The sequence below is a fragment of the Aythya ferina genome (genome assembly GCF_964211825.1).
Source record: "Aythya ferina genome assembly, chromosome: 4".
NCBI lineage: Eukaryota > Metazoa > Chordata > Aves > Anseriformes > Anatidae > Aythya > Aythya ferina.
The window spans coordinates 3,244,105-3,271,321 of NC_140300.1; the positions used below are offsets into that span (position 1 = coordinate 3,244,105).

The 27,217-nt window shown below is 46.9% G+C and overlaps 1 protein-coding gene across 10 annotated transcripts in view; it reads left to right on the forward strand.

Moving 5' to 3' along the window:
* Nucleotides 1-27,217, forward strand: part of SMOX (spermine oxidase) — a 56,961-nt gene that overhangs the window by 13,378 nt on the left and 16,366 nt on the right. For 4 of the 10 annotated variants that reach the window (XM_084518221.1, XM_084518217.1, XM_084518216.1 and 1 more), the window contains exons 2-3: nucleotides 21,457-21,691; nucleotides 26,111-26,337. In XM_084518221.1, the coding sequence (XP_084374347.1) occupies nucleotides 21,484-21,691; nucleotides 26,111-26,337 (435 nt within the window). In that variant the 5' untranslated portion in view covers nucleotides 21,457-21,483. Of the gene's footprint in view, nucleotides 1-16,828; nucleotides 16,901-16,936; nucleotides 17,190-17,519; nucleotides 17,538-21,456; nucleotides 21,692-26,110; nucleotides 26,338-27,217 lie in introns of those variants that run through there. The other 6 variants (XM_084518219.1, XM_084518225.1, XM_084518220.1 and 3 more) reach the window with 5 other exon arrangements.

Below are 27,217 nucleotides of genomic sequence, written 5' to 3' on the forward strand. Positions count from 1 at the left end.
GGGCCTTCGCCCACGTCGTCCTCGGAGGCGATTTGCAGCTCACTTTTGGGAGCAGGAGGTCGGAGCTGGAGGCCACAGAGCAGGTCGGTGGCAGGCTGGAGGTTGCAGTCAGCCAGGCAGATTTGCCGCTGTGGGAAGTCCAGAAAGCTGAACTGACGTAAATAAAGCTGATTTCAGGAGTCTTTGGTTGAAAAAAAACCCAAACATTTATTTAATAGCTCTTGAAAGAACTGCAAAGTCTTTCTAATGGCTTGAAACTTTCGTTCAGATCTGTTTTTTAAACCCACTGAGCTCAAAGGCAGGAACTACCTGTTAAGAAGTCAGAAAATGTTTGTTCTCCGGGCTGATGAAATAGAGAGGTAGGTCGGTTCAGAACAATGGGTAGTTATTTATTCTTTTCTTCATAGCTCATTATTCAGCATAATGATGGATTTTTTTTTTATTTTTATTTTTTTTTTAAAGCGTGCTCTCCAGATTTAGCTGAATGGCATTTAACAGCGTAGGTTGCTGGCATGCTTGGAATGACTCAAATATTGGACAGGATATGATGATGTTTGCACACTTTGAGGAGAGAAAAGGAAGAAAAAGCTTTGGTGTGGATCGTTTCCGTTGTGAAATACCTACACAAGTGTCCAGAAAACACCTTGCTGGAAGCTAGGCAGGGAGTCCTGGCCTATCCCTAAGCTGGCTGTTGCATAGAAAGGAGTGTTTGCTTTGCCTTTATAACACCTCTGTTCGGGCTTTTCCTCCAGACCTCGTCCAGGTGTAACTTCCTCGTGTTTCTGCTGGACACCCAGCCGCCGATTCTGAAACGGAATTCAAAATTCCCCAGTCCCACGGGCGTGCGTGTTCCAGGATGTAGGTGTAACCTCCTGCTTTGATCTCCTATCTTCTTCGAACAGGATTTTCTTTTTTTGGCCACGGTCGCGGTTGTGGTCCCAGAGGACCCTGCCAGGAAGACGTGCATCATTAAAGTGTCTGCCGAGCCTTTGGTTGAACTCCCGACAAGCGCAGACCCTTTCGACAAGTTGCTGGAAGGAGCTCGATTTTGCAAGACGCTGGCACTTGAGCAGTGAAACTGCATCGAGATATTTTCACTGCGCTGTCCTATCTCTGCCTGCTTATTTCCTCTCTTGCACAAGTGCTCTCCACCCCCGGCGGGGCACGGTCTCACGGCTGGCTTCCAGAAACTGAAGGCTGGTGAAGGGCTTGGTCCTCTTCTCGCTTGTCTGCTGCTGTGACCGTGGACGAGAGATCCCGAGCAGGGATCCCACCCTACTGACAAAGCCTTGTACCCCCCTGCCTCGCTGCTGAAGCTGATAGCTCCAGCTCTAACCCTGAGATAAAGGTCAGCGCTTTGGGGCTTGCCGTTTACAGTCTGCTGCCCGGATTGTCTGATCTCCCAGAACACTATGTGCCATTAATTAACGCTTGCAGAAACACAGCGCTTCCAGTAATGCAGCAGACTAAATTAAAACCTCTCTTTTATAGTGGCGGGGAGCTCGCACCATTGCTCCGGTTGTACAACAGCATCTGGTGCCTCTGCCTGGGCTTGGAAGAGAACTTGTGTGTGACAAGGGGCTTCGGAGCACGGGGTCGTTGCTCTTTTTTGTCCCCTGGGATGGGATCCACGTGCAGCGTGGTAGGATGCTGGGAGGGGATCTGGAGTTTTGGTGAGAGCACTGCCTAAAACCAGCTTTGCTCTCGGTAGCTGGCTGCTGGGCTAAGCTGGAAGGAAGCACTGGAGGTCGTAGATCTTGGGGAGGACTGAAAGTGCTAAGAAGGTGTTTCTGCATGGAAAGGTGAGGCAGGTGGGGTTTCTCATGCCAGGCTCCCAGCCTGGCAGTGCTGGAGGGGAGAGGAGTCTGTAACGCTAAGCAGGTGATCTGTGAGGGTTTTTTGTTGGTAGAAGCACAGACGTTTTGCTCCCAGCTTCCTGAAACATGAAAGGGATCCGGTCCTGAAGATAACTGTGAAAATATTCCAGAGGAAGAGGAGGAACAGCAGAATGACCTAAGGGGAAAAAAAAAAAAAAGCGCTCCTCTGACCGCAGGGAGAAATGTGAAGGAGGCAAAACAGGAGGAAAAAATGCAGATGGGGTCATGGTAACAAGCGTCCCCGTGCTGTGAGATGCAGGAGAGGCACTCAGCTGCGAGCTGTCTCGCTGGGAGGGCTGTGCTGGGCAGCTCCTCTGCACACACGTGTCCTGGAGGAGCCGGTGGCGTGTGCTCTCTCCGTGCCGTTCCTCCAGGAGCGGAGCGAGAGGTTAGCACGTGGGAACGGGCAGCTGCTGCTCGCAGCACCTCTCATTTCTCTGGCATACCCGACGGGGATGTTAGGAAATAATTCGGAGAGCTCTCGTGCTCTGGGGCTGCTGCTGTGTGCTGCTGTCGTATTTCTGGTACGAGCAAAGAGCCGCAGGGCCGGAAGGGCCCTTAATAAATTGTCTAATCTGACCTTCTGCCCCAGGGCTGGGTCACATCTAGCTAAACTTTCCCAGCAGATGTTTGTCCAACGCACTTCTTAAAAGCCTCCCGTGATGGGCTTTCCCCATCCTCCCTGGGCGATCCTGTGAAGTCCTTCATTGTTCTTGCCGTTACCGAGATTTTCCTAGTTTCTGCTTCTTTTCGCTGACCTTTTGTTGTTGCCCTTTTTGTTTTTGTACAGCGAGCGTTGCTCAGTCGCCTCCTTGCAGATCTGTGGCCGGGCCGGGGCTGCCTCTCGCCTGCAGTGCTGCATCTGGCACCTGCCAGGCACACGTGGCTCTCACATGCAGACTTCAGGACACGATGGATTCCTTCATTTTCGTTCTGGCAGCTGCGCAGATAACACGTTTTGTACCGAAAGCTTTCCTTAACGGGTTTATATCTCTCCACTCACTGTAAAAACAGGGCGCATGCTTTTCTAGCACGTCTATTCCCCAAGGAAAAGATCCCTGGGATGTTCACCAGCTGGCCCAGCACAGCGTCTCTCCATCGAAGGGTGAAGGTCCTTGCCAGCTGCTATCACCAAGGCTTTCCCCACGATGAGGAGTTTGCAGTTTGGGCAATGGGGCTCTCCTGATCCTGACCTCCCCGCTCTAGTTCACGAGTGACCTTCTGTGCTTGCAGCCTGCCGTGGTTACACACAGTACATCTCATCTGTAGGTACTGTCTCTTTGTTTCTGTGAAGGTTTTTCTTGCATTTGCAGAGCTGTTTACGGGTGGCTCTGCAGATTGTTCTGAGAGGAGAGGTAATACTCAAATGGAAAACAGAAAATACAGGGGATAAACGTTAGAAGCATTCCTTACAAAGGTAAGCTGGGTACTGTCAGCCACAATTAAAGGAGCCATCAGGCATCTGCCTGAAAGTTGCTTGATAATTATAATTTTAGGGAAATGATTCCGAGTGGCTGTTGTGTGACAGAGCCAGATAGCTTGGTTGTTTTGGGTGAAGTGAATTTGGGTCTTGCTGCTCGCAGGTGGGCAGATGTTGAGACTACACAAAGCACTGCAGTTTGCATTCGTTGGCCTTGCTGTACACCAGAGCTGTATTTCTTTTGTCAGATTGTATAGGGTTTGTTTTTCAGGATACTCAGAGGAAAGCAGCGGTTTCATCTGAACTGTGTCTTAACTGCTTCACTTTGTGGAGTGCTTTACTTTTTTGGGGGAGCAAATAACTTGCCTGTGTGTATTGTTGCAGGCATCTTCTCTAGATCCTTTAACACCTCTTACACTTTTCAGTGGGAGAGAGTAGGAGGCATGTAAAAAAGGGATGTCTACGTACAGGGACCTTCGTCCTGAAACACATGAGGATGCTAACACCAAAATGAAGGCTGGTTCGGACAGGTCTGAAATCCCTCTGGCATCAACTCACGTTTATTGCAGTAGAAAGAGCAGGTAGGGAGGAGTAGTCTTGATTTTGTTTGTTTAAACCATCACTACATTCCTTTTTTGAACTCCCCCCTGTTTTCTTGCAGAGCTTTTGTAGAATAACTCCTGTAATGTGATTCTCCAGTGTCTCTTGTTCTGTTTCAAAGAGCAGTGATAGCTCTAGTGTTTTCTTTCCTGCTCTTTTTCTCCCTTAATTACAGATAAAGAGAACTTCAATCATGTGGAAAGTGTTTTATTAACAGCTTTTGAGTCTAAAGCACTTGTTAACACTGAGCAGGTGTACGGTGCTGTAGGCTGTTGTGCAGAATCCCATTCTCAGTGTTTTTTCATAATAATTTTTTAGAGTTTTAAAATAAAGTTCTTGGAGTGCAACTAAATTGGATGGTGCCCCAGACACAGGCTCCTTGGTGCCACTTCCCTGAGCTCCTGCCTACTCCTGTTCCTGGTACGGAGCAATATTGGGCTGGCTTTCATCGCTGCAGGGACACACCAATTCCTGTTCACCTTACTCCAGTGTGGTGTTGTCCCTTTGAGCTCAGTTCTCCAACCAAATTTTAACCACCTTGTATTCCACCCACACCGCCTGTATCTTCCCAATTTGTGGGGACAGGTTAAGTGTGTCTAGGACAGCCGTTCTTTTCAAGATCTGCTAAAGAGAGAGATGCTTCAAAAAAGTGGAAAAGTTGTGTTCAAATTAACCTATGTGGGGCTTTTCTATGTGAAAAGGGTGCTGGAAGAAATGGGGCCTGAAGTGAAAGTGTATGGGAATCTTAGAAATACTTCTTGATCTCTTTTTCTTCGTTGATAAGCCAATGGTCTCTTGTTAGTTCCATCCTGATAGCTTATTTTTAAGTAGTGATTAAAACGAGTGTCCAACCTGGAAGAGCCAAACTGAATTTTTCCTGCTGGATGTCGGAAGAAGGAGGCTTCCTTCAGACTGTGACCTGCCTGCTTGCCTGGGCTGGTCTGTTTTTTTGAACATACCTGGCTTAAATGGATCCAGCTTTATCTCATACCTGGTGTTTTTTAATTTCTGTGACTTCTCGTTGTCCTCCCCAAGATTCTCTCCAATCCCCTTTAAAAAAACAACGAACATTTTAGTCTCACAGCAGTGAGCAAGTAAGGGCAAAACCATGCAGGTAGAGCTGACTGCTTTTCACAGATCATCACTGCAGGCTGAGGGTTGCCTTAATGCAGCTCTGAAACCTTGTTGAACCTCACAATTATACCGTGACCCTCAAAACTGCAGAGCCTTTTCTGGAGTTTTGCTACCCAAGAAGTTGCTCCCCCTTGTTGCATCTGTACCTGTGGTTTCTCTTAAGCATTTCCTCTTGTTGATGTTGGACCAGTGTGGCAAAAGCGTTTGGAAATCTGATCCTGGACCCCATCATGCTTGCAGATCCTCCCAGCTCTGAATCATCTCTTGGTTTTATGTCCGTGCATTCCAGTCTATCAACCAGATTGGTAATGAAAATATTGCACAGCTCTTCTGCCTGGCTGGACCCGCTTTCCAGTGCCCTCCCAGTTAGATATGAAACCCTTGATAATTACGCTCTGAGAACTATGTTGTCAAGCAGCCATTTTATCATGATTGCATCTAGTTCATGTTTTCTTAGCTGGATCTTTCGGGAATGTCATGTGGAACGGTGTCAGAGTTAATAAAGATTGCGTATCCGAATATCCTTATCGCTTCTGCACAGGCACACAATTTTTTCCTGCTGATGTATGTATCCTTTATTATTCCATAGATTTCGGAAGATAAAAGGGGCCTTACAGGTGGTGAGATTTGCCCTCGTCCCCACTAAAAGCTGAAATGTGTGAGCCGTGCCAGATTTATCAGGACTTTCATAACGGGACAGTTGCCATATGACAGCTCCAGGAGATCAAGAGGAAACAATCGTGATGTGTTTATGGGTCCCAAACAAAATAAAACAATTACCTGAATCCAGCCTTCAAAGCAGCCTTTGAACGAACCCCAACCCTCTTTCTGCAAGGGCTGGAAAAATAAAGAACGTGTCTAATCTGTACCAGCTATCAGCCAACTGTTATCTGTGCCTACGTGCTGTTACTCAGATCTCGTTAGCCATCTAATTGGATAATAGGCAGTACACTTCACAACTACATAAGTATATTAAACTTAATCTGCTTTGGAGCTGGGAGGGGAAGATATGCTTGGTGACAAATGGACACAAGAGGCTGGACAGGGGTGGAAATGTGGCTCTCTGTGCCCATCACTTCGTTTTCGGGAACTTTATGGGGCAGAGGCTCTGTGGTTTTAGCCTTTACATTAATATTTGAGTCCCACAGCAGAGCTGCAACACTTTCAGACTTTGCCCGTGTTAGCTGGGCAGCTTCACGTTGAAAAGCAGGGTTGCTCTAGCTGTTAAATCCCTTTCAGAGGTGTCTTAATAACGCGTGAAGGATGATTTCATCTCTGGTTTTAAATCCAACATGCCGTAACAGAGACACATCCTATGCGTGCGTGGCACACCTGGGCTTTGCAGCAGGTTCCTCGTCCTAAAGATTATTCCAGCATTTGAAGGAGATGCAGAACGGACAGAAAGCTTTCGTGCCTGGTTCTATAAATGGAAGAGAAAACTCTGCTATTATGGAAATACTTTTCCCTTTCCTTCCTGAGAAGGCGCAGTTACTGCCTTCACCTGCTGTAAAACTTCTGAAGTGGATCGACTCTTTTCAAAGGCAGAACTAAAGCAGCCAGACTCTTGTAAAAGATGCGTGTTTATATTTTCCCAGCAGCTAGCTTATTTGTTGAAGGGCAGGCGGATATGAGCACATTTCATCAGTTGTCACCACCTAGTCCATATTCCCAGGAGAAGGTATTTGCAGGGGACATGTCAGGGGACAGAAGATGCAGCCACCAAGGGGATCTTTATCTCATGGGACTGGGAAAACGACTGTGTGAAACATGCACTGTGCAAATGTTTTCTGGCTTCCCTTGGGATGGATCGAGAGTTTTGACACAAGGCTCCAGTTAAGCCCAGCTTCTGTCCCTGTATCTTGAGCGAGGTGCCTGGGGCTTTTCATTTATAGGCTGCTTGCCTCATCGAAGAAGCATCTTCAGCTTTTCATGCTGTCTGACATCCATCGGTAGTAGGCAGAGAAGATGGAACTAAACCTCTTTCTCTTTGTCTTGAGCAAATTAAACCCTCTGAAGTGTGTTTATCACCCAGCAGCTCAGTCACCAGCTGGGCCGAGTAGCTGGTGGTTCATTTATCTGAGAGGTCTGGAGGACTCTGTGATGCTTTCTGTCTTGACGTCCGTGTTGTTTTTGGCCAGCAAGAGTTAAGAGTTCAGCACTTATCCGCGTGAGGAAACTGCTCCCCTGTCAAGTAGGATGTGAATTGCGAGCATACTGGCTATCCTGTGGAAAATGTTATTACATAACAAAAACCGTAAATTGCCTTTATTTTGGATGAAGGGGAGAGATTGTACAGGAGTTGCTCTGCTCCATTTCTGTGCAGCCAGGCTCCCAAGCCACCAGTTTTTTCAGACGAACGAGGGATTTGCTGTTGAATGCAGAAATGTTTGATAGTTATCCACACCCGATTTAGTGCCTGAATTAAGAGCATGGACAGCAGGGAAAATGTTTTTTTTTATTATTATTATCATTATTTTTTCTTTTTTTTCCAGAGTAATTCACATCCTAGCATCTAAATTACTTGGAGAGGCTCCAGAGACTGTCCAGGTCCTTGCTTTGACCCCGTAGAAACCCATCCTAGCGAGGCAGTGGTGGTAGGTAGCTCCAGGTAACTGTTCCCTTGCTGCATGCCTGGGACGAGTTTCAGCCTGAGGCATCCAGAAGAGGTGAGTTAGGGTGGTCTGTTGGAGACGGCCTCCCCAAAGTGTCAAATGAGGTGAAGGCTGCACACTTGGGATAACAACATCCACTGATCATCCCTTTCTTCCCCATCCTGATCTGCTGTGCACTGCAGTAAACTCCCATTCCCAATCCATCACCAGCCTTGAGTTGGGCTTGACGTCAACCTTCACTTATTAAAGGGTGAAGAATGTGCCATCGTGTGCAGTTGATAAGGGAATCCCGAAACGAACCTGGATATTAAGCTGTCAATGACCTTCTTTTCCCTTCAGCTTTAGGTGGAAAAAAATTAATGGCATAGGCATTTTCCTCCTCCTGTGTGGGCAGTCTCTAGACATGCCCTGCACTTTCAGAGCTGTTTCTCAAGACCAAAACAAGCCTTTTGGCGGTCCTGCCTGCTGCAGTTCAAGCGCACGTGCACTAACTTGTCCATCAAAAGCCGAACTCCTGCTCGGATGGTCATTAGTGTCTTCTGTACAAAATGTTTCAGACCCCAAACCTGACACGTGATGGTGTGTGCTTTCAAGGAGACGAGGTGGTGAGGTTTGTGATGCTTCTTAGTTCTTGGGGGGCTTCGTCTCACAGCTGTGGCTGTCCTCCTGTTGCAGAGGGCTCCATGAGGTCCTCGTTAGGTCCTTCAGCACTGTTTTAAATTTCCTGATCCCAGGTCATCGAACATCTTGTGTCTAGAGTCAAGGCCTGGGCTGTGACGGACAGGTCCCTGGAAAGCTGTGCAAAGATCCTCCTGTCTCTCAAAAACAGCGGCCTCGATTTCAGAAAGGGACATTGTGAGCGAGGAGAACAACTTTCAGATCACATGTACCCAGCAAGTACTTTTCTTTCGCTAGGAAGACTTGTTGGAGAATGTTAATTGAGGCCCTTTTTAAAAGAAGGAGCCTTTGCTTCCTTCCCAAGTTTTCAAAACAAATTTTCCAAATACAGAGCCTATGTTTCATTCAAGTGTAAATCCTTTCTCTTTAACCTGGAAGTTATCCCAGAAAAAAAACCAAGAAAAACCACCATCCATTCACTGCAAGACAGACCCTCGTGGTTGCGGTGGAAAAAATGAAGTGGATCAAATTGTCCAAACAGGAAGGCAATTAAGAAAAGACTTTGCTCAGTGAGTTTAAATGGTCTTCCTACAAACTCGACTTTATATCTCGGTTGCTTCTGAAGCACAGCACAATAGCTGAAGTGTCGGCTAAATTTAGCAATGACAATTTTTTCTTGCCAACCTGCCCGCCGATCTGGAGGCTGTATGTGTTTCAGCATGCAGCTACGGGATGGATGCGAAAAGTGATTGGAAATTCATTGGCTTGTTATCTCTTCCGACTTCCACGCTGCTCAATAGTCCTGTTGGGTATCTAATACCTTACACTAATCCCTTTTCATTTGAGGGCGTTAATCGAAGAGCTTTTTTTGGCACAGCTAGGTGCAAATGCTGCTCTACATGCGCTGAAGTTGAAGTATGGAGAGGATGAAGCGTGACATGCTAAAAGAAATGAGCCCCCATCTGAAAACACTGAAATTTTACTGTATTCTTAGCAGCTTATGGATAGGCTTGTTATTCTGTTACCCCAGTTACACAGGAAGGCTGTGGAAGAACAGATCAAACACCAGTGTACCCGTTCCTGGTCTCAACTGTTTACCACATGACAAGTCTTCCTGCTCTGTGAAAACTCCTCTAGATCTAAAATATCTGTCTTTTTTTTTTTTTTTTTCTCTGCCTGTGCTGTGTAGTTTTTTTCATTTTGAGCAACACTTTATCTTTATTTTGTAGTGGTTTGGGATGCGGTTTGCTGAAGAAGAGCCATGCAACCCACATTTCTTTTTCTTTCAGTAAAATGTCTTGGTCGAGGAAGAAATGTTTTCGGATTCAGGTGTGTCAGGAGGAATGACAGGCGCCTTGCAGAAGGGATGATCCATCCGCTGTGTGCATCCCGTAGCAATTCAGGCTGCAGCTGCCTGCAGGGCATTTGGTAACCTCAAAGCACAGGAACCCGGCTGGAAGAGGTGTTCTGTCGGAGTTTCCAGACAAAATTGCATCCTTGGGGTTTGTTTGCAGCGAGGTGGAAACAAAGCCCAAGGGGTCAATGTTGTATTTTTGTCTCTTCCCTCTCCCATCCTCTTTTCCTTGTCTTTCACCGGCTGTTTCTACAGCAGGGATGTGAGACGTAGCAGTCACTGACTTCAGTGGGTACCTGTGGGTGACCTGAATGCAGACGGTGTTTAGGGAGGAGAACGTCTGTGCTTTTGAGCTGAAACATGAATAACATCAGAACATTTAAGCTGTCATATGCAAAACCCCCCAGTTCAAGGAGCACAGGGGAAACACCTTCATCTTCAAGGCGATTCTCTGGTGGGCGCAGATCTCAGAAAGCCGCTGAGCCGGCCACGACCCAGACGTCATCAAGATCTAAGGACAAGTTTCCCAGCCTGATTTCCCCTGCCTTGGGGCTCCCGTCTGATGTGTGAGCGTGTCTGTGCAGAGAGCAGGATGGGGAAAGCCGCGCGTATCGCAGCGGGCTGGAGCCAGCCCTGCTCGTGCCTGCTGTCTCAGGGCTGGAGCACTGTCGTTTGCATTTGATTTTCCAGCAAATTACAGCCCGGGAGAAGAAGTCCCCTCGATACAGCTCCACCTGGAGAGGCACACGTCTCCTGGACTCGTGTCAAGTCTCTTCCAGGCTGAATTCAATCCAGTTGCTGTGGGAGTAAATCAGCGCGGTGCTCGGCTTTTCTAATTTCTGGTTCTCATCCCCTAGCGTCTCTCCTGCATTATTTGATGATTTTCCCTGTGGCTTGAATGGTAAAGATGTGGTAACTGCTCGGGGATGGCTTGAAATCAAAGATTCAGCGTGGGTGTTGCTTTCAAATAGAGAATAAATGATGCTATTTAGAGAGCCATGCTGCTATTTCAGGGCAGTTTGTTAGGTCTGGATTCTGAGAAGTGGTGAGAAAATATAATTGCTTTTGGGCTAGCGTGTCTCGTATGGTGTGTCCTGAAATGATCCTCATGTACACATCGAGTTGGAACTGAGTACTGAGCCTCTCTGCATGCTGACTCCTTCCCAGTCTCACCCTCCTATTACGCAGGATGGGAGGAGAAGGAGAAGATGCCTGTTGAAACTTTGCTCCCAAGCTTGCTGCAATGAGCTTAAAACACCAAACCACAAAGAATTCCCAAATGGAATAGGGACAGCAGTGTTTATTTGACTGAGACCCCATTGTGTTCTGAGTTGTGCAAACACGGGCATGTTTCCTATTTAATTAAGGCCGGTTTTATCAATTACGTTTCCCAAACAATTGCAGAGAGAAGGAGGGTAGCAGAGATAAGATCGCACGGTTATGCCGATGGGATGGGGTACAGCTCTTTTTGGCAGCCAGAGCGCAAGTTCTGCAGGAAACTTGTTTGCAGCATTGTTCTGATCCAGTATGCCAACGGTTTTAGCTTGTTACCTCTTTTTTTTCTTACAGTTTACTGCCTCTCTTGTCTTCCTTTTACAGTCTGAGCACCAAAGCCTTGCTTTGCCGGGAAGCGTAGCGGTGCGGATGCCTGCCAATACCGAGTGTGAGTGAGGAGCTGGAAACACGGGGCAGATTCCCAGCACTGGGGCAGCCAGAGCTTGGCAGGCTTGGGGGTCGGCATTGACGCCCCGAGTTAACTTTGCACCAGGAATACAAGAGAGCAAAGCGCTGGCACGTGGCGCAGGGCTGACCAGTTTGGGACTGGTTGTTACTGGGCCCGGTTAGCTCAAGAGCTCTGTTCCTGAGTTGTTAACCCTCTGTGTCGGCCGAGGCCAACGTAGCCAAACTGCTTCTTGCTGTGCTGGTTTAGGTTCCAGCCAGCTCACGGTGTTGCTAAGTCCCTGATTGCCTGTACTATGCAGAAACACAACGTTTTCCACCCCAGATGCAAGAATTTGTGGCTGGGTCATGATTTCTATCGCCAGGGTTAAGGCAGGATTATCCCATCCCATGCAGCAAGTTAAATACCTCTCAGGTGTCCCTATTTTCTCCAGCTTCTCCTGACGTGGTAGAAGAGTGTTCTGGCAGTGTAAGCTCTCCCCGGTGACAGAGCAGGTGTTGTGGGATGTCTTTGAGGTTGGCGGACCCTTGTACTCATCTCCGTGCCCTCCCAAAATAAAGGGCTTGCTGGCGGGCCAGCTGCGGCACAAGTTTCTGTCTTTGGGGGATTTCTGGAGCAGAGGATTTACTGGATTTGCTGTTGTGCAAGGAGCATGCCAAAGCTGTGCTCTCTGTCACTGCTCCCACACTCCATTTAACTGTCCTGTGCAATACTGTCGCCTCTGGCACGCGAACCACAGCGCTGCAGTGCTGTGATCTCGGCAGCTGTGTGGGCAGGAGAAGCTCCACGGCCCAGACCGCGCGGCGCAGGGCACTCATTGTCTCAGCAGCAGACGCTCTGTCCAGCTCCGTGCGACCCGAGGAGCTGCAGTAAAGGGAGGAGGGAAGGCTGAAGGTGGAGGAAATCATCCACTTCTTAGTTTTCTCCCCACGCTGTAGGTGAAGATGCCGACCCACTGGCCAGGCTGCCTTCAACCAGGCTGCAGAGGAGCCTTTTGAGGAGAAGGACAAGAGAGCCTGCTCCCTTCTCAGCATCTCGGAGCTGGCTGAGCCTCCTCTAGTCCCACAGTGCCCTTGAGCCAGAGGAACAAGCCTGAGAATCAGCCACAGGCCAGCCAATGATTTTGATTTCTTTTCTTTTCTTTTCCCTCGCATGAGAAGGGTTTGAAGAAGACATAATGGCGCGTTTTATCAGAGAGCTTTAAATGGGGTGATTCATTCCCCGTGTTCTTGGCATGACGCTTTTTTTTTGGATATCCTCGCGGTTCTCTTAGTGCCAAGCGCTGTATGGAAGTGCCCCGTGGCAGACAACCTGCTCTGCCCGTATGCTGGCTTTAAAAAAAAAAAAGCACCTCATAATGGGAAGCCTTTATACCACATGCCAAGATGCTTTGGGCTTGTTAAATTATCTTTCGCTTGTCAACAACTACCCGACTGAAAAAGCAGCCTGGGTGCGAATCGCTTCTGAGCGAGTTCATTTGACTCGGGGGGGTATTTGCAAGCACTGAAACAAGTTGGATCACGGGCGTACAAACACGCGGTGCTTCCCTGATCAAAACCACAATCGGTGACCCTTTATAAAACACCTTTAACCTTTCAGGAGCGCAGAGAGATTTTCCCAGTTAGCAGGTTTGCGAGGAGTGGAGGAGGTTTGCTGGGGCAGGTGCTTCTGGAAGCCACTTGGTGTGTTACCGGGACACTTGTTGCAGCTGATGCAAGCTGAATATTGCTGTACAGGGGTATGGGTGCAACAAGAGCAAGCATCCTGCCATCCTCCTTTGCCTGAAGTCAGCATTGCTCAGCGGGGTTCGCTGGCTGCAGCAGGATTCCCCCTGGGCTCATTAATCACGTGCGGTGCCGTGTGCTCCTCAACAGGTTCGTTTCTAAAGCCAGCACCAGGGCTCCCAGCGGCACCGAGAGCTCTGCTCCCTGCCTGCTCCATCCTTGCTGGCTTCTTGTCTCAAATTGTCCTCCCAGCCCGCTCCCCTGCCAGCTCTGCAAGTCACCTCTGGCCTGGGAGCGATGGGAACGGGAGCTGGTGGCTCCTCGCAGCGCTTCTCTTTGTCTTGAATTATTACAGATTCTGTTCTTTTCTCATCTCCTGCTGTCCCTGGGCTGCTGCTCCGGTCATGCTGAGATTTGGACACTAGCTATTTGCGTCTTTCCTTGCAACACAGCTTCAAATTAGCTTTGTCTGCTCAGAAAATCAGGTGCCCAGTGCCTGTAAGCTAGCAAAAGGTCTTACCACAGAGCCTCTTTCACCATCTTTGCTGATTCAGAGCTCATTTTAAAATGTCTGATTTGATGGTTCATTCTTTCTCCCCTATGTTTTTCCTGGTTAATGACGTTACGGTGAGAGGCTAAGGGGACAGCTGTCTTGAATCACACGGGAAATATTGTTTTGCAGAACATTTTTTCTGCTGGGGGTGAAGAACTTCAACATTTCTGCTCCATTTCCAAGGCCAGCAGTGTAGGACCACGAAGCGGTGCTGCTGTTGGAGCCTGCAGAAGCTCTGACGGCCTCAGCTCGGACATCCAGCAGCTTCAGGCTGTTTCTCATTCATTGCTGGCGAGGTTTTTTTACAGAAGTGGGTCAGGGTTATCATCCTGATATGACATGGATGGGTGAAATGGCTCGCTGAAGGTCCCGCAGACCATCAGTGGTCACACCAGGGGTAGGAGCCCATTATTTGTGGGGTGTGCACTGAAGAAGCACGGCTTCTTCTCAGCTCACGAAGAGGAAATACGGGAGTACGGCCCCATTTCTGCCTGTCCTGTGGGGAGGTGATATTTCTGGGGGTGGTGATGGAAGGACAGGGAGCTTCAGAGGTGGTGGAGGTGCAAAGAGCCCGTGTTGGTGGCAGTCCTGCTTGGAGCAGGAGCCTGTCAGAGGCTGCTTTTGGGGGAGTTTCGGTGAGTTTCGGTGCGCTGCCTCTACAGCCTCCTCTGCCTGCCCACGCTTGGCAGCTGCCTGCGAAAGAGACCAAACAGCAGGACTGGTCTGGGGCTGAGCGACTCGTTCCAGCTACCCACATCCAGCCGGCAAACTTCTTCAGCCTAAAACCCCACCACGGACAAAACCTGAGCATGGGGATGCCGAGGAAATGCCGCTCCGCGGGCTCCTTCAGCCCAGCAGCAGGAGGCGGCTTCCCAGCATGTCACCATGAATTAACCTTGATCTCACCGGTGCTGTCACAAGTTTACGAGCTTGGGAAGCGCCCCGGTACGTACGTGGATGGCCGAGGACCATTCTCCTGCTCCTGCAGCTCTCCGGGTAGCTGAGTAAACGGGGTGTGCCTGCATCCGCTGCAGCAAGCCTCCTGTTGCGCCGCAGACGCGAGCTTGCCGGGCTGGTGTTTGCACAACCGTGGCAAAAAGGGTTTTTAACAGCAGCCCGCTTCGTGCACGCACGCATCCGAGTGACGTGGAGTGCTTCGGTTCAATTGCTAATTCTCCTGCCTGCTGTTGAAAGGCTGCTCGTGCTTAACCCGTGCTGGTGTAAATGCTGAAAGGGATCGGGAGCGAGTTTGGCAGGCAACCTGCCGGATTAAGAAAGAGCAGGGAGGGGGAAAGAAGAAAGAGAAGGATCTCCCAGTTTGACATATTTACAGCCCGGAGAGCTGGGAAAGAGCATGCCGAAGTAACAGGCAGCGAGGATTAATGTGCTTGCTTCTGAGAAGGCTGATGAAAGGAGAAAAGAGGGAGAAGTTACAAAACGCCTGTTTGCTGTGCTGGGAGCCGGGGAGAGCACAGCTAGAGGCGACAGGCAGCACTGAGACAAGCACAAAAACCTCCTCCCTCTTCTTTTCTGAGCCCCTCGATCTGCTCTGGCCTCACCGATGCCCAGTGGACAGCCGGGGTCTGAAGCCTGCAAAGGTGCTGCAGGAGATAAAAGCGCTCCAGCTAGAACAATCCCTCCAAGCACTTCTCCCCCAGCTTAAAAAGCATCTCGGAGATAATAATTAATTTTTTTGTAATTGCAGTTAATGAGGTGAAGGTTATGCACTTGCTCGATACAAGTGGAGCTGCGCTGTGCAATGAGTTAAAGGTTTAAATGCTGGTGTGGCTTCATATTTTTGAGATAAAATGCCATTCAGCTGCCTGGGCACGAAGCTTTCGCGTGCGGGCTCTTCTCGCAGTGCTTTCAGGTAGCCATTCTGGTGCGTGCCCTTGATGAAATAGTAGGGATTATTACAGCTACTGGGGAAAAAAATAATCAAACTCTCAAAATATTTGCTCTTTTTTTTTTTTTTTTGGAAATCATTTTCTGTTTCCCACGTTGTCGGAGATGCGCTGCACTGGGTGCTCCGTGTGGCGGATGCTCATTCCTAAATTGAACAGGGGTCACTGGAAGCCACCCGTGTTGCTCTGTCTCTCCAACACCATGCTGCGTGTGCTTACAGACATACAGCTGTGCACGACTGCAGGTTCCCGAGGTGCAAAAGCCAGAAAGTTTTGTCTTGAGCATCGCTCCTGGCCTTCTGCATCATGGGGCAGGAGCACTCCCAACACCACAACCCTATATTCTGGTGGCACTGGGGCATGAACGTCTCTGAGGGATTTGATCCTGATATAAAAGCTTCAAGCAGTCTCCTCTCTGTCTTCAGTGGAAAGTGTTTCAACAGCTGATTACTGTCACTATTAAAAATAGACATCTTATTTCTGTTCTGAATTTGTCTGGCTTCTGCTTCTTCGTTGCTCAATCTTGCTTTGTCTCTGGATTAAATTAGTCGTTTGGTGTCAAGTATTCTCTGTTTGTAAACACTTTCAGCCTGTGATCAGAGAACCTGCGTTACAACCACGTGTGTGTGCCGTGCCCCTTCATGTGCTGATGGTATCCTGAATAGCTGCAATTCAAAGAATAATAAAATAATAGTGGTTTTATTTTTTTTCTTGTGTTTCCACTTAGTCTTTCAAATGAAATTAGGTCCTGTCTTTCTTTACCGGAGCTCCTTTCAAACGAGCACAGTGCCGTTGTTTAGGTGTCTGATTAAGGATGGTGCTGAATTCCCAGCAAATACAAACCCAGTGGGAGCAGAGTGCTCCTCCTGTGTATGCTGGAGCTGCCTGGGCTGTGTGGTCAGCGGGGATTTTGTGTTGATGGGGCATTTCTCGCTCTCCAGACTGGCTGGAGCTACTGCTGTGAAGACTGTCAGTTCAGCACTCTGCAGAGGGATGGCAAGTTCAGATGTTGTGGTGAAGAAGGAAAACCAGGTCCTCAGCCTCAGGATAGGATGTGTGAGTAGTCACTGGGTGCCTGTTTGGGACCTGCAGTTCCTCTTAACCTTAATTTAGCCATCAGAAGCTTTGTCTAGGGCAGTAAGCGTGCTCGTGGCAATCAGAGGTGATGTGTTGAGTGAACTAAGTGGTGCTGAGCACCCCGTGTCTACCCTGTGTGTGCCCCTGGAGGTTTCACTCCAAGGCCAGCACCTGATCCTAGCTAAGCTGCTAATGGAGGAGGCCTCCGAAAGGTCTGTAAGCTTCTTTTTCAGCTTCCCCATTGTCAGACAGATCCGCCTAAAATCTGCTGAATTACCCCTTGGTGGTTTCTCTTCCTCTCCGCCAGCTGACAGGCCGCAGACAGCTGATGCACGTTGGCACCCAGGTAATGAAACGAGACGAGGCCCACCTCGGATGGCCATTATCATCACCCACGGGAGGCTTCAGGCTCCCAGCTTACAGCTCGTGGGCATAACACAACCTGCTCTGCAATATGAGGCAAAGCCTCAAGGAAGAGGAAGGTCTTTTTTTAGACTAGCCAATCCCAGTGAGAAAAAAAAAAAAGAAAGAAAAAAAGGAAAGAAAAAGCAAACACCACCACAAACCTTGGAGCACGCAAGCCTTGCTTTCAGTACGTTGCCTTCTGTCATCGTGGCTACGACGAGGGTATCTGGGTGAGCCAAGAATAGGAGATTTCCTTGAGAAATGTTTGTGTTTATTTTAGTTTTGTATTTTTAAACTGTCTGAACCTTGGTGACCTTTTTGCTTAAGGATCCTAGAAGAATAGCCTGATCAGAGAGTATTGTTGTAATAAGGAGGGCAGTTGAGAACAGCTGTGTTTCTCTGGCTTCTTCCTTGTGGCCGGCAAGGTTTTGTTGACAAAATTGGAAAAGAAACCATGAAGTGGATATGTCTCGCAACTTTATCATTTGTTTGCAGCTGGATTAGAGGTAGAGAAGAGGAGCATGACGTTTGCATCTATGCTATTAGTGGGATGCTGTTGTCTGTGGGTCCATTGTAATGTAAGTAGGTAGCAGGCACTCCGTGCCAAAGGGGATAGATCCAGAATATCTCTGTATTAAAGGGAATTAAATTATTTGCAAAGATTTGTCTGCTGGGAAACAGCAATGAAGCTCAGTTGTTTTCTTTTTTTCTTGGGAATGTTTTCAGGGTTTTTTTTAAAGGGATTTTTTGGAATGAAGCAACTGGGCTGTAATAAGAAGGGCTGAATGAAGGGTGGTGGCACCTAAGGAGGCAAGGGCAGAGTGGTGACGGAGACTGAGAAAAGGAAACAGGTCTGGAAGATGAAGTGATGAAAATACCATGAGTAGGGCAAGAGGAAAGAGGATCAAAGCTACGTTTTTAAGACAGAAAGAAGATGTGTATATGTGCTTCTTTTTAGTGGGGTGTAACCCATCTGTAAGCTGTCTCAATAGAAAGCTGTAAGCAAGACAAAGCAAGGGGGATTTTACTCTTTGTGAAGCTATGATTTAGCATTGCACTTGTTTTTGGATGGACACGAAGTAAAATTACAGCCTCGGAGAGATTCACAGCAGAGCAGCTAACACACTCCTTACCCTGTGATTAAAAAAAAAAAAGAAAAGAAAAGAAGAAACACAATCCTTTTTGGCAATCAAGAAAGAGTCAGAAAGCCGGACCATCTTTGTGTAAGAGGACCTAGTAATACCCACGGGCTCTGGTGGCTTGGCAAGTACTGAAATCAGGGCAATAAACACAAAAAGAACAAGTGTTTTATGTGCTTATCTGACTTATAACAGCGTGTATAAATGATACTGAAATAAAGTGCAGTGGGGATTCATATATTTTTATTGTCTGTTCGTTTCACAATGGAGCATGTGTCTGGTTGGGAAGCCCAAGCTCTTGCTAAATCTTAATTGCCTGCCCCTGCTCATCATACGGTAAAGGCTAATTAAGGGCGGTTTCTAAATCAGGATTCTGTACACACAAAATACCCTGTTATTTTCTCATCTGTCTAGACAGCTCACCTAATCCGGTATTAAGATGCTGAAGCAGGAGGGGAAAACATTTTCTTCAAGCTTTCATGTTGAAGAATTCACATGAGCTTGCCGGAGCCGGGATTAGGAAAGCTGTGCTTAAAAAAAATGAGCTACAACTGTTCAGTTCGTAAGGAGTGTAGATGGCAGAAAAGACGTTTCTTTATAGTAGCAATTAAAACACTTGCACCAAAGGGTTGTCTGGAGACTGGCTGAGAAGTGGAGAGTATTGTCAAATGGGTATGGGTTGAAATAAATCCTGGAGACTTTTTTAGTAAGGGTTAGTTCAGCTGTGAGTTTATACTAGCTCACAGGTGGGCAGGTCTGGCTGGGTTAAGATTTATTTCTTCATGAAGATGACTAGGATCATGTATTAAGGTACTTAACGCTGGAGAGGATGTGAACAGTGGATTACTGTTCAGTATTTCCTATGACACAGTTCTAGAGGACGCCCTCAATTGCGTTGGGTTGTGGTTTTGAAACCACCAAGAGGACATTGATGTTTGCTGAAGGTTTATAGGCTGTGGAGCTCCTCACCACGGAACTGGTGTGAAGGCCAGGAGCGTGGAGTTGGCTGGTGAAGTCCCCAGGGATGTTCACTCCACCTTCCAACACCTCTTCTTGCAGATAACTTGGGATAGGACTAGAGGGAATGACCCCTCATCTCTGCGTTTGTGTACAAACCTTGAGGGGTGGCTTTCTCTTTCATATCAACCTCTGACTGGTGAGGATTTAATCCATATATCATGGAGCAGATCTGGACTAATTGCTGAGGGAGGCCCTCGTTACCTGGATTGCTGTGTTCCTGGTTATGGCAACCGTTCTGAAAATCCCCTTTCAGAGTGGATTAAGCTAAACAAGAACCTCACTCCTGTCCCAGGTGAGGATTGTCCACACGAGGAATGAATCAGCCTCAAAGCCAAGCAGGGACAAATCCTAAGGGAACTGGGAACTTGACCCATCTCACCAGTTGCTGTAGGAAAGGGGCTTTGCATCCTCTTCCTCTCTTATCTGTTGATTGCTGAACCTTAGGGAAAAAGTTCTCACTGCTCCTTTTTCAAAGTATTTTACTGCTTTTAAATCCTGCTCGCTTGGAAGTAAGTCCTGTGTCTGGTTTGGGCTGCTCACAGCTTTCTGCTTGTCTAGTGGCTGTGATTCGTGACTCTTGCCGTGGACTAGAAAGCATTGAATGCTTGACATGTTTGACTCCAGCTTGGAAATAACTCTCCACAAACCGATGGCTGGCTCCCTGTGACAAATATCTGCTAGCAAAGGTCTGTTGGCCAGGAGATGGAAACGATGAGATGATCGATGTCATGGCAGGTAGGAGTTTTTAGCGTGGCTGCAGGCAGGGCTGGCTCCCTGACCCTTTTACGTTGTTCAGCAGTGGTTGGGACATGCTGTGTTGGCAGGAGCAGCTTGCTCTGTGCTAATATCTCCTGCAGGTGAGCCCAGATCGAGCTGAAGTTGTTCCAGCTGAAACTAAGCATTTTCAAAATGGTTGTCAAGAGCACCTGTAGGACCACTTCACTTTTCATACTGCTGCTTAAATCACTCCTGACTGCAGTCTGGTGTCGCCTCTGTTATATAAAAGCTTTAAGATCCCAGAGTAAAATGGACTCTCCAAATGAAATCACTATTGCTTTGTACTTCATTAGCACGCTGGGTTATATACTGCAATAGTTGGGCAATTTCTCAAGCGCAAAGGTTTAGTTCTTCTCCTGGTGATGCAAGAGAGAAGCAGGAGCCTTTGACACTGGCCAGGTGCTGGGAGAGCTGGGGAAGAGTTCAGAAGGAGCACCCAGCAGCTCAGCAACAGGTAGCAGCAGCATACTGGCTTCTTGGACTTCTCTGCTTTCAGTAAGTGTTGGGAATCTTATGCACATGTTGTCCAAATTGTTAGGCACCAGCTCCTTCCAGGGCTGGTGATTTCTGGGTTGCGTTTCTCCTTTACAGACCAGGATCAGTGCCTGGTGGAGTATGGGTCTTCGTATGCTGTGTCTTGGTGCTCTTGAGGACAGGTGTGAACTGACCCAGAACCTGATCCCTAGACGGTGACATTTGTGTATAAAGACATCCTACAGAGGTGATCCTTGATTAAAGTATCACCTTAACGATAAGCTTAGGCCATCCACTAAAATAAGGCAACGGGACCCGAGAACTAACACCATGCACGTTTAAAAAATGCCCTCAGGGATTTTGCCAGGAAGAAAATAGGATGCTGCTAGGAGAAGGAGCTGGGTATGTCGGGTAGGTGGAGGTAAACTTGTTCTAGTCGGGACTGGTATGGGTTTGAAGCTCCTGATGTGGCAGGAGAATGCAGGCTCTAGGGGCTGCATCACACGGACGTGAATTTTTGAACTGTCCCCCGTTGGCTCTCATCAGTTGAAACATTTTCTCTGTCTGTACCACTTCTGTAAGGGTTGGTTTTGATATCTGATCTCCGTGCTTTGAGCTAAATCCTCCTTACCTAGTCCCGTAGTTAGGCGATGTGAAGGTTGTGCTTTGTGGTTGCCACAGAGGCAAAGCGGAGCTTCATTACTGTGTTGTGGAGCTTGTCGGCACTGGGTATGTGGTTTTCTTTTTTGTTCTTTCAAAGCCTTTACCACAAAATTGCCGCTTGTGGAGGTTATATAAAGAGATGGGAGTCTGAAAATCCTTTGGCTCCTCTGGAAATAGTCTACATGGTGCAAGAGGGTGGGGATTTCTGGAGTTTCCAGTGGTGGTGCTCCAGGCCAAAAAGCTGTTGCATCCCAATTTGACCTCAGTTATCCTTATGCATCCCGTTTGGAAGGCTGGTTCTTGTACACGAGCTCACTTTCTTTCCTGCTGGACATCTATTTTCCAGAGTTCTTTAGGATTTTGAACTGCTGAGGATACGCTTGAGCCGAGTTCCCTCAACGCACTTGTCTGCTTTTTTCCATAGGTTCCTTAGAAAGAGAGCTTGGACGGCATGCAAAGTTGTGAAATATCTGGAGACAGCACGGATGATCCTCTTAGTAGTGGCCTACGGAGAAAACGACAGCCTCGAATAGTAGTTATTGGTGCTGGGCTTGCAGGCCTGTCAGCAGCAAAAGCGCTCTTGGAAAGCGGTTTCACGGATGTAACTATCCTTGAGGCGACTGACCGAATTGGAGGCCGCGTGCAAAGCGTGAAACTTGGTAAGAGCAGCGTTTTCAGAGCAATTAGCAATCCGCTGGGCTTCTTTTTTTTCCCTCCTAGCAGGCCTTTGTGTTGTTATTAAGTTAATTTGACCCCGGAAACTTGCTTTTTCAGTCAGTGTGCACGCCTGAAAGGTTACGTGAGGTATGGCACTGTCAGGGCCATGGGTCCTTGGGCTCCTTGCAGGGTGGTTGGATAATCTTCTGAGGGAGGGCTGCTCCAAAACAGACCATATTTCTATAAAATGAAGATCTTACTGATCGTGCTCACTCTTACAGGAAGCACTCTGTGATAAAATAACTGAAGATGGTTTCCACCAACGTCTTCAGCTTGACTCCTGACTAGGAGCAGTCAGAATATCTCCTGGCCAGCAAATGTCTGTTTCTCTGTGACTTACATCACTTGCAAAGGGACAAGCTCAGAGCTATTCTGTTTCACAAACAGCCCCATTCATTTCCCTAGAACGAATTTACTGTGTAGGACACTACCCACTGTGAATCAGGCCGCTGGAAAAACCTCTTCAATGTATCCTTTCATCCTGATTTGCAGCTTTCCTACCTCTGCGGATTCTTTTCTGTGCATAACAGAGGTGCAGAAACTGGATATTTTAATTCTTTGTCAACTGGAAGGGCTTGTAAAATATCTAAATGTAAAATTACTGGAATAAATGTTGCCCTTTGCAGCACAGTAGTCAATGAAACTTTCCTGGGTATCTAGAAGGGTGTTACCTATCTCTTTTCCACAGGAGGTAAAAAGCTCTTCTTTTATTGAATTTCCTTCCTGACTTCAATTAACTCGTTCTGTTTCTAATCCAACTCTGTGTTTTTATTAACTTTGGCCTCTTGCTGGCCTCCTTTTTTTTTTTTTTTTTTTTTTTTACGTCAGGTGCTTACATCACTTACTACGTTTTACTCGATAAGCTCACCGCAGTAAATAAACAGCAGCGTCCTATGAACTTTCAGAAGGGAAATGAATGAAAAGGTAGTCAGACAAATCTAATCTGCAGGGTTTGAATAGGGCACTTCACATTCTGCTGAGACTTGGCATAGAGGCTTGAATGGGAAGTGTGTCCTCTGTGCACAATACACTGTATTAAAAATATCCTGCATCATGTCTGCGAGAGGAGGGAAGTGTTAAAGGCTTGAAATCTTCAGGGAGCAGTAAATAATTTTGTCAGTGCACCTGTGAAATAACTCTGTGGTCCTAGCACAGAGACCAGTTCTCTCACCTTTGGACCCCCTTCATGTTACTCCTGTCTTTACCTTTGCTGGGAATCTACCTCCTGTTTATTACCGCTTGTTAACTAACATGAGGCAGGAGCAGGCTCCTTGCAGATCAGAGGACTGGAAACTGAAGTTTTAGTCTTGACCTCTTACTCTTTGTTTTATAGCTATAAACTGTCTTAACTTTTGCAAGGTACCAAAATTACATTGCATAGGTACCGACTGCAGTCCTTTCCCAAGGTGGGTACATGTCCTGGCCCCCTGTGTGCTTCTCAGAGGCACATGGCTTTCAGCCAGACAATTTTGGAGCCCTTCTAGGTGGTGAAATCTTTAGAAGCAGCACGTGCCCAGAGCCTCCCTATTCCCTGGTACAAGGGCAAAAGAGCTGCATGATACTGGGTTGTTTTTTTTTTTTTTCCCACTTCCATACTGCTTAGAGCAGCAAGATTGCACCTGCGGCATGCAAGACCTGCTCACTTCTCTGAACTGGTTAAAACTTCCAAAAAATGTTTCAAAAGTGATTATTCTGGGTCTTCAACATACAACCACTTTGACCTGCTTGTCTAACTGGAATGTAAATGTTAGAATTCTCTGCCTACTCCCCTGTCTGTACCCTGGGCTGAAGATCTAATTGACATCTTCAGCAGAGCAATGACAGCCCCTCAGGGTTATATCCTAATACTTCTGCTTCACCGAGCAATGCTGCATTTTGCAGGGGGCAGTATTTTCCCTCAGCTGCATAGAGCATGTTGCTATAAGCTCTGGGGACTTTCAGAGATTTGGTTCATCATCTCTAGCACAGGTGAGGCAGGGGGTTTGTGCTTGTGGACTGTGTGTTTCTTGTAAGTGTTCTGTAACATCTATATCCACTGCAGGTATTTCATGACAGGATGCCCAAGGAATAGTCAGGGCTTTGAAGGGAAGTGTGAAATTTCCCTCACTATGCAATCTGTGCATTCCTTTGGAGCATTGCCAGTATGCTTTATCATTGTATATAGTCCTGTTTTGACTGCTGCTTGTACCTTGGTAATCACATTCACAGCTTAGGAGGCAGAGTTTTTCTATCTTTGTTGTATCGACTGATTCATTTGAAGTGGATTAATATTGAAACTAAAATCTTTAAAGGCCCTGGAAGTTTATTAACTTTCTCTGTTTAAGAAGATGTCATTTAAATTTACACTTTTAAATGATTCATCATGCAGCTTACACTAGGTAACAACTGGCTTATCTGCTTGGGAGTAATGATAATGAGCTTCTAAGTACTACAGGCAAGAATGACTCTTTTTAATTTGTTGGTATTTAATTGCGTTCCCCACAGCTCCTGAAAACAGGAGAATCAGAATGCATCATTAATGCTACAGAGCACCAGTGCAGAGGGACCTGCTGGCAGGTATTTTCTTTCGCAGATCAGGTGCCCCGTAAATAAGACCTACACGCAGGAGGATTGTTAGTGTTGCGGAGAGCAAGCTCCTGACAGAAAGCAGCAGGCAGCGTTCCTGCTGCTGATCTGGCATGTGAGGACTCACAGGAGGATTGCATTAACAAGGTGACTGCCACATGCAATATTTATGAGCTTTGTACCTTTGGCTGCCAAGGTACAGCAGTCATTTCTGCCAGGCTGGGTGCTCTCGAAGGGTGTTTGAGTTTGCAGCTCCTTGTGACTTGATGCTGCATGCTCTGAACCACACGCTTGGTATTAGGAAGACCTAAAAATCTTTGCACCCTTGAGTGCTGTAATGCATATTTTGAAGGGCAGTCAGCCTGCTTCTTACCAACGAGGCTGTTGTCTGCTTGAAAAATCAGCCGTGTGGGGTTTCTCTTTGAGGCAGTGTCTCAGCCAAACATTTGGAGCTTTCACCTATAACTTGACTACTCTGGTACGGTGTTGTGATGTCTTTCTAGCTGAGCATCTATTTGCATGTTAAGCAGTCTGTGATGGCTGGTAACTGCAGGATGCTTACTTTATCAGGCTGGATCCTATTAACGATCCCACTTAATCAGGCATTCAGACACCTCTGCAGAGTGAGCTGCGCAGCGTGGTGCTGGCTGCGATGCTGGGAAAGCACTGCTTTGGCAGATTTTGCTACAGCACTTAGCTTTGGATTTAGGAGAACCTGTAAAAATGTGAGTGCAAGACTTGACCCAAGCTTATTTTTAGCACTTCCTTTCAGCTGCTGAACGTTTTCCTGTGCAGTCAGCCAACTGTGGCAGAGCCCTAGTGCAAACCTTGTATAAGGAAGGAGGAGAGTGGGGCTGGCCAAGCTCTTTGTTTGCAAACAGAGGCTACAGGTGATGAAGACAAAGTGTGTTTGGTGTTTAACCTGACAGTGCAGCTTTTTTTAAGAACTTGATTTAAACTTCCATGAGCAGAAATAATAAAATATGACTTGTTCCCTCATTTTGGGGAATGGAAATGCATTTTTGTATTGCAGTTGGTCTAACTATGGTAACACAAACCATCTTTGTAAATAACATGCATTTTTAATCAGAGGACAGGGGTCAGTATGCAGGCCAACGTTGCTATCCCAGGGCAGTCCCAATTTTTCCTGCAGCTCCCTGACGTAGATCCTTTTCTTCTTGTGTCTCTGTATCTGTCTCCTCCTCTCCATAACAACAGATATTTGAAGTCTTTAGATAATTCTTATATGCTCTTTTCCTCCTACTTTAATATTTATTTAATGATCCTCTTATGTCCTTGCAGTAGTACAGTGTAGCTTCTTACAGCTCTTTTCCTTTTCTCCCTCCCCAGCTCCTCACTAATACATAGCTTGAGCTGCACCACGAGCTGTACATCCTCTGCTGTCCAGTTGTGTTTTAGGTGCAGGGTTAGGGGAGATGATTTAGAAAGGCCAAGTAGCAAAGATAGAGCAGCTGGCAACAGTGATGGTAAGGACTGTGAACCTAAAAAACTCTGCATTTCACCTTAAGTATCAGAGGTGTGTAACTATGGTGTGTCTTTACTGGAAACATCCCATCCTTCTAGCACTATCTCACCTGCATCCCAAAGGATTGGCTCGAAGAACACTGGTATTGCCCTTGTATAAGAGAGAAAGCTTGTTTAGCTGATGTTCAGACATGATGTCCCTGGGCAATCATTCTGCTTTTGAATGTATACAGTTTATTTAGGGCTGAGCGTGATGTGCTTTCAGAGAAATGGGCTTCCATAACCTGTCTGCTTCGTTTACTCTCCTGCAGGGCACGCCACTTTTGAACTGGGAGCTACGTGGATCCATGGTTCGCATGGAAACCCAGTCTATCATCTAGCAGAAGACAATGGTTTACTCGAAGAGACTACTGATGGTGAAAGAAGTGTTGGCCGGATCAGCCTTTACTCAAAGAATGGGGTGGCTTATCATCTTACCAACAACGGGCAAAGGATCCCGAAAGATGTGGTTGAAGAATTCAGTGATTTATACAACGAGGTTGGTATTCAGCTGCTCTGCCAGGTTTGCCTGAAACACTAGCAGCCCTTGGTATTCCAGGTACTGGACAAGGGTAGAAAACCAGTCATGTCTTGAATTTCTTTTCAAAAAATCAACACTTAGATTGTTCTCATCCACTTAATTATAACCGATTTGTCTCTGATGTCTGCTTAACTCACTGTTGTTAGGATGAACAATCTTTCCACATTTGTCATCGGTTTAATCACTTCCAGCAGCTATTGCTGGTGAGATCCAGTCATTTTTTCTAGAAAGTTGCTACTTAATTGAAAGGGTAAAGGAAGGATCAAATTACTAAACAAAGTAGAACACAAAACCGTAGCAACAACCAGCTAAATACTGTAGCCTGCGACAGTTTATTGACGTTATAAATACCTTAGTGTGCAGGGTAGTATGCCAAAGTCAGTGCAGTAACATAGGAATTGCGAGCTTTGTTGCATCAGGAGGAAAGGAACATCTTTTCTGGTAGATTCAGACCAGCGTTGGCTTCAGTTTAAAGTTATTCTGACTTCTTTTGCTCGCTGTTTACTGATGTCCTCTTCCGTTCAGTGTAGATGAAGGCCTCAATATGTGGCAGAAGAGAAAACATGAAACAAAATCAAGCACACAAAAAATACAGAAGTAGAACCTAGAAATTCTAAGTAGAAGACTTCAAGATGGGAATGGAAATGCACATTTTGTGGAAAGATTAAGCTCTGCTGAAGAAGCTGTAAGTCAGTGTTAGACTCTTGGACAAAAAGGGCCAAGTTTACTTTGATGTAGGTAGGCAATGCTGCTAGTGATCCTAGTGTTTCTTCAAGAGGAAAAATGAGGTTTCTTATACTGATTTGTGTGATGAACACGTGAGATAGACAGGTTGGTA